Source organism: Acanthopagrus latus, chromosome 9 (genome assembly GCF_904848185.1).
Source record: "Acanthopagrus latus isolate v.2019 chromosome 9, fAcaLat1.1, whole genome shotgun sequence".
Taxonomy (NCBI): Eukaryota; Metazoa; Chordata; class Actinopteri; order Spariformes; family Sparidae; genus Acanthopagrus; species Acanthopagrus latus.
Genome location: NC_051047.1, coordinates 26,301,626 through 26,314,553, shown reverse-complemented (window position 1 = coordinate 26,314,553; position 12,928 = coordinate 26,301,626). Strand labels below are relative to the sequence as shown.

General features: G+C 39.1%; 1 protein-coding gene across 5 annotated transcripts in view; it reads right to left on the bottom strand.

Moving 5' to 3' along the window:
* The window catches only part of glsb (glutaminase b), a 35,040-nt gene that overhangs the window by 17,029 nt on the left and 5,083 nt on the right, over positions 1 to 12,928 (bottom strand). For 4 of the 5 annotated variants that reach the window (XR_005076867.1, XM_037109310.1, XM_037109309.1 and 1 more), the window contains exons 2-8: positions 10,514 to 10,610; positions 10,300 to 10,421; positions 8,711 to 8,840; positions 7,659 to 7,738; positions 6,752 to 6,915; positions 4,430 to 4,488; positions 442 to 474 (exon numbers count right to left, since the gene is read on the bottom strand). Coding sequence is in view for 4 of the 5 variants with exons in the window: in XM_037109310.1 (XP_036965205.1) it covers positions 442 to 474; positions 4,430 to 4,488; positions 6,752 to 6,915; positions 7,659 to 7,738; positions 8,711 to 8,840; positions 10,300 to 10,421; positions 10,514 to 10,610 (685 nt within the window). In the remaining variant the exon portion in view is untranslated. Of the gene's footprint in view, positions 1 to 441; positions 475 to 1,539; positions 4,409 to 4,429; positions 4,489 to 6,751; positions 6,916 to 7,658; positions 7,739 to 8,710; positions 8,841 to 10,299; positions 10,422 to 10,513; positions 10,611 to 12,928 lie in introns of those variants that run through there. The other variant, XM_037109311.1, reaches the window with a different exon arrangement.

Here is a 12,928-nt window from a genome sequence, read left to right as displayed (position 1 = left end):
GAAATATCTGCCTCTTTAGCTGCTGAGTCCTCCATTTTGTTAACCAACTAATGTCCAACTGTGTCTGCCTGCTGTTCAGAGGTGAGCAGGTAGTGTGCAGTGGATTTTGAGCTCTTCTCGCTGAAAACAGCTGCATGATTTAGGACTAGACAGCTGATCATTGAGTTAAATCATCATGGAAAACCAGTTTAGAGACAAACTGGCCATGCCCTTGCCATTCTAGATATCTATACTTATTTTTTTGAGTGTACTTTGGGTATATTATATAGTTTAATGATTCTATACTAAAAACTACCAATAATTACTATAAAGTAAGGAACTTAGGTTCACAGCTAATTAACTTTATTAAGTCTTTTAAGAGACAATAAAACAGACAATAATAAAGAGAGTCTCTATGAAAAGTTTACTTTGACTTCAGTGTCTGGCCCAGGTAATACTTACATAGTCAAATTTTTCTGCGTTGCCTTCACCTTGCTGAGGAGAGCACAAAAGAGTCAGCAGTTAGTACAGTTCAGTCACTGAGGGATGTCGCAGAGGACAAGCACAGCATCATTAAAAAAAGATACTAAAATTAAAAAAATACTTCTGCTGACAAATTAAAACTACAGAATTAGCAGACGTAAATAGATTTGTTTTTATTACAGATAGTACATCGTAAAATAAAATAAAAAAAATCACATGAGCTTTGCCAAGAATTATAACATGTAGATACAAATTATTAATAAGATTGGCTTGCGAATAGGTTACAAAGAGGGAAGTCTTTTGGAGTGAAAAAGGGAGATTTAGTAGACATGTGCATTACCAGAGCTTAGCCAGTTAAAGAGAAACATGTCTCATCATTTACATCTCACTGATTCCAATAACGAATCAATATTATTTCAAGTCTGAAAAGAGTAAAGAAAAAAAACACAATTTTTTTACAGACTGAAGCAGCCGTGACTGCATGTGTGTGTCTACATGAAATATAACTGCACAGAGATGTGGGTGTATGCAGGCAGGTTTGTATTATGGGTTATAAAAATGTAGGTGTGTGTTTGAGAATGTGTCGATCAACATGTGTCATGTGTGCAAAGAGCCTGTCAGCCAAAACAGAGGGTAGAGAGGGAAATAAGGGAGGAATGGTCCCTTCACAGCTCAGTGTACATTTATCAGGTCATTGATGCTGCTTATCCCCACAAAGAACACGCAGCTAAAGAAGAAATGGACACGCATGCACATTTAAAGTGCTACAGCATTATATGATTTTTATTAATTATCAATGTTTGGGATGGTGTGAAAAGATGCATTTTAACTTTACATGTAAAAAAAGGCTAATGTTTCATTTTAAACTCTACACTTTACTGTGCAGAAGCAAAAGTAAGTGACACTGATGGAGGTGTTAAAGAGTCACTAAATGGGGTTCTACAGAGCGGATTGGAGGAGAAAGAAGAAAAAGAAGAAGAAGTAGAGGAGGAGGAGAAGAAGAGGGAGACAGAGGGGGAGGATCACGGGGTCGGGAGAGTGCGAGGAGATAGATATGGAAAAGGAAGAAAAAATTACCAACGTCATTTGACCTGCAGCAGCAGTCATTATTTCCCACAGTTCCTAAGTCTGGAAAATATGCAACAAATACACAAACAGCAACAACATGTAGCCTTCAAGCACCATGTAACAACACGGCAACCATCCCATAGTTTTCCCACCGAGGTTAAAGCAAACTGGGCAACCTGACCAACAGCTTGACATTTGTGCTTCAGTATAAAACAAAAACATTTAGACACTGATGACAAAGGTGAGCGGCAGATGGGACACACATTGTTGTCTCTGTAAGTGTGAGAAAGTCTGATTCATTTCTGGGATGTGACTTGTGTGGTTTAAGAAGTTTAGAGTGAGATGCAAGTGTAACCTGTACATACAACTCTGCACTCGCTACAATCTGCATCATAAATCAATATGACAACTGGAGGGAAACTGGTTTCAACTTGAACACTGCGAACACAGGGGTGTAGCTATTACAAGGCTCCTGTGTGTGAGGAGATCCTCACTGGACTATGTGGTATTTAACAGAGAAGAACGAGTAGATTTCCTGAAACAGACGTTTAGAAATGATGTTCATCTGCTTCTATGCTATGAGAAATGTTTAAAAATTAATTCAGCAGTTTAGGAAAAAGGCTTTTTCATTTCCTTCTATGAGCGAGATGAGAATATTAATCTCATGCATGTCGTGCAGAGTTTGCATCTGCACATGTTTTGCTAGTTAAGCATAAAAACTGCAAGCAAGAGGAAACAGGAAACTAAGTTCAAATACACACACCAACAATTAACCAATTGATTGCAGCTCTGATGAAAGAACCAAAAAGAGCTTGTCAGCTATGAATTGAATTACTAATTATTTTGATTGTCGGTTAATTAAAAAAAAACAAACAAAAAAACCCAGAAAACTGTCAACAGATTAATCAACAATGAAAATATTAGCTGCGGTTAAGGCTGGGTATTGTAAAAAATATTTTCTAACTGATGCCTTGACTTCGATACCGGTTCTTGAACAATACTATTTTTCAATACCACTGTTATGAAATCTGTTTCAGCAGTAACACATACACAAGGTGAGGCCCGTCTCTGGGCGTGACCTAGTGTTTCTCCTATGTGCCTCCAGACAGCTAATCACCATCACTATCTTGGCACAACAGGCATGCTGCATGCTTACCGATTCACTGACGCTGATGAGGTGAACTCCTTCAGTATTGACATTTTTGGATACTTTCGATAATCTAAATTCAATACCCAGCCCTAGTTGCAGCCCTATTTTACACTCCTGGTTTTGTGTTCTTACTGTGTCTGTTCAGGTGTTGAGTGGATTGTGATGAAAAATTATGGGAAAGAAAGAAAATACTGTTTTATGAATTATTAATTTATCTCTTGCTGGCCAAGCGTAAATGTTGCTGAGCAGCACTATGGAAAAGGTCTTAGTAGTGGTTTGCGTAAAAATTAACTTGATGGAGTCAACTTCAAAAACATGCCCAAGTAAAATGGATTACTGTGACGACTGTGTTGTCATCTTTACACAATAAAAAGGTACAATTAATACATCTGAGTCTTGTTGGGATTTAAAGAGTGCAGCCACGTTCTCTGATTATGGAGCCACTTTGGGTGAAAACCACCTGGTCAAGAATATGAGGTTAAGTTTAGGTGATTTAAATTGGGCTATAATTGCAATGTGATAATGCACAAGAAACAAGAGAAGAGGAATGGAATTTTATGTGTACACTGAAAACACACAAGTTCCAGTGCCTGAGCATTGTAACAGAGCTAATCGTTTGTTTCCTACAAGATCAAACAGGCCACATTCTTCATCATGCATTGTCATAAAAAAAAAAATTAATTAATTGAAAAAAAACTTTTCACAAAATTCCCATATTTGGTCTGACACAGGTTTCTTTCAACATCAGTAAGAATGCTACTAGGATGAAGTGGATTATTGTTCAAACAATTCAGCCTTAAGTCTTGGACAAACGTAAGTCAGCTCTAAGAAAAGCTTCAGACAAATCTCGAAGTTGAAAATGTGTCAAAGGAAAAAGCAAACGTCTGCAGGACAGTCTTGCAGCTATAAGAAGCAACAGAGCTGCGACACAGTAAAGTTTTTATAGACAGTGTGCTAATAATTTACTGCCAGCGCTGATTATGTGAAGAGAGTCTTGTAGGGTTAAAGAATTAAACATTAAACCAGAGAATGATCATTAAAAGCTGTAAAGAGCTTCAAAAACACTGCCAATGTGAAAGTCATTCCTCTGTTGTGAGTGAACTTGCTTGTTTGATTTGATGGATGACAGGTGATTAATTTCTGCCAACTCAATGGTTTGAAATGCAAACAGTGTGACATCCAAACTCAAAGGACTGTGGCAGGCAGGGATTTATCTGACTTCCTGTCACTCTTTGCTGACTGGCTGCTCTGCATGCACCTGCATTTGACTCGCCCTGTGCGCAGGTTATTTTCAGTAGGGATGATAAGAGCGTGTGCTGGGGTGGCTAAGTGCCTTCAGGAAGGAGGATTAGCACAAGTCTTAAATCACCACAACAGGACACAGGGCAGCGGACTAAGGTAGTGACCTAGAAGTGATTCCAGCTGAGTCAAGAGTCATGATCTTCTCAACATACTCTACTGAGTCAGTAAACATACCACCAAATAACTAAAGAGTTTATAAAAACAGGAGTGTATTTCACTGTGTCCAGACAAATGTAGGCCAATCAAGCCATTGTTAAACAAATCTTATCTGCCAATATTTATGCTAACCCCTCGTGTTATCTGCCTGATAAAGCAGCTCAGTTATACCCACCATACAGAGAATTTTCCACTATACAAGAAATTCTCTAGCGAAGGTTTCAGTGGAAATGAGACACAAACTGGACGTAAAAAACACACACCAAGGACAAAAAGTGTTACAGCCTTTACCTTTATCAGTGAAGTACAAACGATAGCGCCAGCATTCACCATGGGGTTGTGAGGCTTATCTGTACAAAAAAAAAAAAGAAAGAAAGTCAAGAGAACAGTTGGCGTGAGGCAGAGGATCAAATTGTAAACAGTGACTTTTCTGCTTTGTATATAGACACATCAAACAATTAGAATCAAACACATGTGGAGCGCATATTGACTCAAGATACAGATATTTAAAACAGCAACAGAAGCCAAGTAGAATTAATGTATAACAAATGTGGGGAGCAAACTTAATGACTTTTCCCAGAAGTAGTGATCCAAGTTAGCCTGTCCAGTCTCCCTAGCCCTGAAATTCTAATCCAAGTAGAGCAGCAGCCAGTTAGGAGGGAGGGACTGCAACATCCAAAGATATTGATGTATACCAGGGAAACCACAGGTCACAGTCTCCTGTTTTACTACCTCCACCAAACACAGAGGGAGAAGCCAGAAAATGCAATATCATCTTGAAAAGTTGCACAGTGAGTAAGCATACATAGCTTGGCAGGCTGACAATGTCTGTGTGGAAGCTTGCCCTGGACCACTGTTGCAAAAAGAGAAGAGCAATAGGATTTTATGTGGACAGTGAAAGCAGACAGGTTCCCACGCCTTAGACTTGAAACAGAGTTAATCTTTTGTTTCCCACAAGAGGTCCAAAATCAAACCAAGATCAAACAGGCCACATTCTTCACTAAAGTTTCAAGATATTAAAAACAACCTATTTCAGTTTATAGCTGTTGAGGAGTATCAGGTTTCAAATGTGTGAGTAGGCATGTGGGTGAGTGGTTGTATGTCCCCACTACATAACACACTGAGTCAGACTTAATCCAGGAGCTGGTGTTCACATTCTATTTCCACAGCATGCTTCCCTGATGTGAGTAACCAGATCAGAGGAAGCCTTCCTCCCTCAAGATTTAACATGCGTTTAAACTTACATCACTTACATTTCCTCACTGGGTTGTGATCCCCTTACACAATACGCCAACCACGTGGTATTGCTGGTAAAATTACAACACAGGATGTAACCACAACATGGCTGCAGTTCAAGTACCAGAGTGGGGATTGAAGCATTTCCTCCGACAAACCAACCACAACAGATACAGATATGATAATTATCATAAATGATATTTTAGTAACCAAATCATAATTTTTTGTCGCTTTCTTGGCCGTTGAAATCCCTGTATTCAGAATTTTGAGGATGAAGGATGAAGTGTTCCTTTACATGTTCATTCTTCAGATAAATAAACCCTCGAGGATGAACTGAACTGAAAAATGCATCCTCACAAAACTAATAACAGTCTGTTTTTCCTAACAAAAGGAAAAGTTAACTTTTTAAGGTGTCTATAGACAGAAAGCAAAGCAAAGTTTGTGTGCAGCTTGATTACACATGTAGTCAAAACAAATATCAGGAAATACATGCACCAGGTGAGAAGAAAAACATAAAGCAAATGACAAAAGATTCAAGCTCTCAGCTATTAGTTTGTCTTTAGTTAGCACTAGCATTTGCCTCACTTGCCACTTTATATCTTTACATAGTAGTTTTACTTTTCATACATTTTGCTGATAATACTTTCAAGTATTCAAATGCAGTATTTTTACTTGCAGCAGAGTATGTTCATAGCGTGGAATTGGTACTTTCAAATTAAGCAAATCTAAATCTTCTTGCAAAGCTAGCGTTTGGTAACAACTCACATGACTGGCTTGACCAAACCACAGTAACTTTCACAACACTATTAAAAAAAATAAAAACCTTTCAATAGAGATCATCTGATGCCAACATCTGACTCACTCAGTTGGCAGCTCAATGCTCACTCTGTCGCTCCTGGACTAAAAAGCCACACATGTGATGAGCATTGTTGGGGGACTATCTGTCTAGGTAATGAAAGACTCACTGTCATGGGAGAAAGCAGTAAACAATACCTAGACCGCTCTTTAAAAAAAAAATGTGCGTAAAGAAAGAAATGTTTGGAGGCTGACTCATTAATTTTTTTGCATTTCTTATGATTTAGACTTACCTTTAACTTAAACTGTTTGAGACAAATGTGTCACTGAAGCACTAAATTATTAGCTGATACTGTAGGCTGTCACTAGCAGTTTGTACACAGAGAATCTAAGTGTATTACGATTCAATCCCACTTCTTTCCGCTCTTTCAATAGTTATTTTGCAAAAATAGGAAACGCCAACTTCCTCACAGGACTTTCTCCATTATTATGATTAGTTGCATCAAGTCTCCACTGAAGCATTTTGAGGAGGGAAATGGCATGTATGGGCTGCTGAGGAAGGAGAGAGAGAAAAAGGCTTACCATCTTCATCCAGGAAGAGCTTGTTAAATCGCAAACCACTGGGCTCCTTCCCAATGAAACTGTGCACGTACTCTGTGCCGTAGTCATTAACAGCAACGGCGTACTTCAGAGGCTTGACACAGGACTGCAGACAGAAGGGGACCTTCGTGTCTCCAACTGTGTGTCTACAAAAGGACAAAAGATAACAGTTATCGATGCTGACAACGCAGCTGGTTTGGGACAGATTAGACACATTAAGAAAGAGAAACAGCATCAAAATGAAAGCGAGCATAAGATTAACATTTCAAAGAATAATATGAGCGTTCAGGGAAAGCCATATTGCTCAGCATGATAACAGAACCACACAATCTGTTCTGTGCCGTGTGTTATCTTTATGACTTCCTCTCTTACACAAACATAACAAACACACACACCTATGGAATTTTACAGCAGCCTATCAGAGTACAAGCTGATGATAACACCTGTTGACATCATTACATTACACTCTGTCTTGTTGGATCAGTTTTGTTTTAACCAGAGGATATCAGGAAGCGCCACACTTGTGCATAATACTGCAATAAATTATGCTATAAAGTTGACGCAACACTTTTTGGAAACATACTGAACACTGTGAGCTTCACAAAGACTTTATTGCAAAACATTTTAATGATTGAAGCCGGAGGAATACATAACAGCTCCACCAGAGGATCATTAATTATCATGTGGTGCTTCAGATTTAACACATTTCACAAACTCAAATTAAATGTTTTATTAATACCAATCCACATGATGAATATCTTATGACAGTGCAGTTTAATTAAATAAAAACTGTCTTGTTATCATTCCTCACTGAAACCACAGGATGCCTTTCTGTAATTGTTTAACCCATAGGAAGCTGGATTCAAACACTGATAATAGTGTGACTCACCTCTGTCCATCAACCGTGCACAGAGAGACGGCCCACAGGTCAGGGCTGAATTTGGCAAGCTGAGGAATATAGTCTGCAACCTGAAAGAGAAGCAAGGCAGCTGAAAGAGGTTCACCTTACACCGCTGACGTCTGCTGAGGTTCAGGCTTCTGATGGAAAGTTAACACCACTGACAAAAAGGGTCAAATACTTATCTGAAGGCCAGAGAGGAGAAACCTACCCCAAGATACTCATATCAGAAGGATACTTCAGGACAAAGTGTTTTGTGCCTTTATCTCTATGCCTATATCACTATTACAGGAAGTCACATTTTCCGGGATACCTTTTGGATAAACCCCTAAGATGTGTTTCTTTCTTTCAATATATCAATTTACAAACGCATCTGTTTCTCCATGTTTTGGATGTCCCTCCATACAAAAAACTGTCAATTTTAAAAATGCTCTCTAGAAAGGATACATCTTCAGTGTCTTCTGTATGCGAGAAAAACAAAGCTTTTGGAAAATGATGACACCTAGGTTTGGGGCTGTGTAGCGTTCCAAGACTCAGCTAAAACACTCTCTGTTCACACAATACAGGTGCTGTAATGAACCCATATTCATGTTGATTCTGTAAACTTTGTGCTCGTAAAATTTCATCCAGGCCTGCACCATGCCAGGAAAATCTACAATGTGTGCATAAATAAATAAATAAAAAAAAACACTGAAGTACACACATTAGATCTTCTATGCTCATAGTATCTTTAAATAACAACCATGTTTTCTCTCTTTTATCTGATTTTGCTGCTCTTCCTTCATAAATGTCTGAACATGTGTGTAGCTGGCACCTAAACAACATGACACAAAACACAGAATCCTATCCAATATGAGCCGGGGGCACCACTATGATCCTTCTGAAATGTTCTCGGGTGGAATTTTCCTTTCTAGTGTACCAATAATACAGACGCAGGCTGTTAGAAAGGAGTGATTGTATGGAGTAATTGTGATGGAACACTGAAAAAAAAAACAAAAATATATATATAAAAAAAATAAAGAGTCATGGCTCAAAGGACACACCTGTCCTCCAGTGAGTTTTTTGGCACTTTCATACAGCTCATCAATATGGGAGGTGAAGGACTGGAAGTCTGGGATGACGAACTTCTTGCGGAAGGCCTGAGTGAGCAGGACAATGTTGCTCTGGACACACCTGATGAACAAACCACAAATACAGGCATGCTAAAGAATCGTGATTGCATGCAGTTGAAGGAAAAGTTTGTCAACCAAGTTTTCAACCCTGAAGTCTGACAAACTTCTATGAAGTGTCTGATGAAGAGGCTTCATCGTGACATATTGATCAGCTCCTTTTTATCCACATAGTGATGAATGATTTTTAAACCACAGACTGCAGCAAAAGCATGGAGACAGTGACATTGTCAAAGGGCTTCCAGGACATGTCGATGCCCACGTTTTAGTGAACCAGAGCATTTTAAGAAAAGTAGCAAAATGGGCAAAACACATTGTGGAGTCCAGAAAATCCCCCAACAGATGTCTCGTTAAGCTTTAATGTGATACTAGTTGAATAAAAACTTTACCACAACACACATAAGGAGAAGTGAAACTAAATACCTAGAGCTTATCCTCAAGCAGACAAAAGCAAACCAGCCCCTACTCATAATTTGAAGAGGGGAAGGAAGTTGGGATTTCCAATGAGTGAAGTCTAGAGAAAAACTACCTCTGGGGCATTCTGCAGTTATACTGACATCCAGTCATGTTGGTTGGTGCTTTTTCACCCCAGCGTGACTCCAATATTACATAAACCAGAGATTTCAATGCATATTTAATTTTAGAAAAACATGTCAGTGAACTAATGCAACCACAAATCTTTGCCATTTTACAAAATGGACTTCTTCTTTCTAAGGCAGTTTTATGAGTGAGACAAACAATAAAAAGGCAATAAAAAGTCATAACCAACTTATCCTGTTAAAAATATTATTTTGTGAAAGTCACCCATAGGAAAATCAGCAATCAAAAAAATATAAAACACTTATTCTAAAATCAGAAACATGCTGAATATCAGCTCTGATAAACAGTTGGTCTGTAGTATACAGTACATACTTGTTAATATATGTATAATCAAATTTTTACTTTGACTATATACACACACATCTTCATTATTGATAGCAAGCCACCAATAATCCTGTTATCACCATTGTTGCTTGGCTGTATATCCCATCTAGAGGTATAATTCTTACTGCACTGATGAACAGAACAAGTCTCTGCCTAAATGCTCCTTGATGGATATATTATAAATATATATCAGACATCCAGATTTCTTTGTTTTCTGAGTAGAAACAACGAAAAGCACAGGACAAAAAGTGAGTTTATTTACTCATTTAGCCTTAAAATGGAGACGTCAAAGCAGACAGGAATGGTGCCAAGCAGCCAGCCTGACTAGATCACAGTCGGCCTTCATTTTGTGTCCAGTGAGAAAAATAGCACAGTGAAAGTGAAATTAAATATGGAACCAATCTAAATGCTGATGGTGTCATTAATCTATAGCCTTTACATTGTGCAATCAACACTTTCATCTTCATAAGCAAAAAACTGTAACAAGCTTAAACAACTAGGCTGGTGACACTGAAACGACAAGAAACGACAAGTCTTACTTCTTGAAGAGGTGCCTGTCCAGCGTGACACCATCTGCTGTGGTCTTCAAAGTTTCTTTGAGGGTTTCCATGCATTCCTTCAGTCTAGGATCTCCTGAGCGAAGCCCAGTGGCTTTAAGTGCCTAAAATAAAAGAATATTCATAAATACCTCTGAACAGAAACGACATTAAAGGAAACAAGTCACAAGCAAAGAGCTGAATTTGAAGGACTTACTGTGAGAAATTTATGAGCAGGAATCTTCTCTTGGCCTTCTGCGATGGTGTAGAAGAGCAAGTCCTCCAAACTGGGGAGAATTCCTGCATTTCTTCTCCTATGTTTGACACAAACATACACGTGTAAGATAAAAGTAATGTATACAAAAGGAAATTCCCATGTTTTTTCTTGTCTTTAGTGTTAGGGTCAACTAAACACAGCGAAACAAGGAAAAAAAGTCCATTGCTTATGTAAATGTAGGTAAATATAGTTCCACTGAAGTGAAAGCAACAGCATTACACTTTAACATGAGCCACTATGATGCCTTTCGGCCCAGTTCTCCCAGTGTAAACAGAGCTTATCTTTAGCTGTTGATGCAGTCTTAACACATAAGGGAGGGATTAGAATGGTACATAACGGAAATATTCAATCCAAGTGGAAGCATTAAGCCACAGAGGTGTGTGTCTTTGTAAAGCATACACACACACACACAAAAGCTTTCATCACACAGAAAGGACAAATATACTGCATGTGTTCTGTTGGCAGTGATCCCTGATGGGTTACAGAAATCAGGAGAAAATGATGGAGAATAAGCTGAATTGGGACAAAATGCAGTAAATTAGCCACAATCAGAAAGACCCAAATTAATCTATATCTGCCACTGTGATACATTTTGAATCCCAACTGTAATGAAGGCTTTATTTTTTTCTAGTTTGCAACAATATGTTCTCTGTTCTTCATTATTTTGCATAATGCCCACAGGCAACTGAGCAAGACGCTGAAAGCAGCTATGCTTTCAAAAGGTGTGTCAACCTGAGAACTGTCAGAGAAATTGAGGTGCAAGACCTCTCCTTCACTCAAAACACTCGTTTACTATACATGGTATAGAATTAGACAAATAATTTGTGAATAATTTAAATGGTTTCATTACCCTGCAGTACATCTGCAGTATCCAATACACTAGTACCAGCTGTGCTTTTCTGCTCTCCTTCATCTGCTACAGCAAGTTGACACACCCCACACTACAGTCCTCACATACCTCTGTCTCATCTCACTCACTCAAAGTCCTGTCTCATCGTCACTTGTCTAATTCACTCCTCTGCATTATGGTGTAAGCTCTTTGAGGATGGCAAGTGCAGAGCCACTGCGACAAAAATTTTGTGTGAGAAAAGCAGCCAGAATGCTGGCAAATATAGAAGCAATACAAAAGGACACAAGTAAGCCAAATGCAAGCTATGCTATAGAGTAGGAGGTCAAACGATGTGCCTTTTTCAGGGCTGATACCAATACCTATGACTAGAAATCAAGGAGGCTGAACATCAATATCAATTTGCAGGGTATTAAATGTGACATTGCTACCAATAAGATATAGTTCTGGATGGGAGACTGTGTGAGCTGATGTTGCATCAGAGCCGAAGTAGCACATTTTCACATTAGCTTGAGACAGTCTGACAGAAAATGTACTGATAATTAAACATTTGTGAATATCTGCCCCCCGACATCTACTACAGAGCAGTCCTAACACAACCAATTTAGCAAAACACCAGAGGGACTGACGTTCCAATCTCTATAAAGTATTTCGAGAGGTTGATGACAGCTCCCATGCTAACATCAGTGAAGCATTAACCAAGATGGTCCAGTTAACTGTTCTTACCTATCTGTAAGTCTCTAAACCAAGCTAGTCCTCCACTCTCTGATATTAGTGATTCAGTTCCAGACTTTGTTGCATTACATGCCAGCTTGCACGTAGGTTTTGGCGGTAGAGTCTGGAGCAGTGTCAGACCCCGGCCCAAATTCCAGGAATTCTCTCGTCCTTAGCCCTACCCAGCCCTCTATGGCTCTTGGATTAATAAAGCCAACAGTGTGGCCTGTTCACACGCTGGTAATGACACAAGAGCGATGCAGCATTGGAGTCAACTCAGTACAGAATCATTATTCAACATCTGGTATTCAAGAAAAGCCAGATTGTCACACTGCAAAAGTACCATGTTGTCAAGACGTCCAGCATCTAGCCAGTAACTAGCAATAACTCACTTCAGATTCACCTTGAATGTTAAAGAAATTCTGCACGAAAAAACAGTGTAAACTCTTTCCCTTCATACTGAAGCTGTCTGCTGCACAGATTAGATGCTGCTGATGCAACATTGAGACAGCCACAGCCACATCAACAGTTGAAATTCCACAATTCTGCACCTCCTCCCTGCCTTCATCTCTTCTCTTTTTGGCACTTTGTCTGCTCTCCAGAGCAAACACTCTACACACCGCCACGGTAACTGCGTCTGAACATGTGCAAACAAAACAAGAACGACTAAAATGCTGTCTGTCAGGCGTGCCTAATTCAGAGGGAGTGCTATACCAGACATCTGTCCTTCTATACAACAGCAGTCAACAGGTGCACCTTTCGTTCACAAGGCAAACAGCAAACTGGTGCACAGG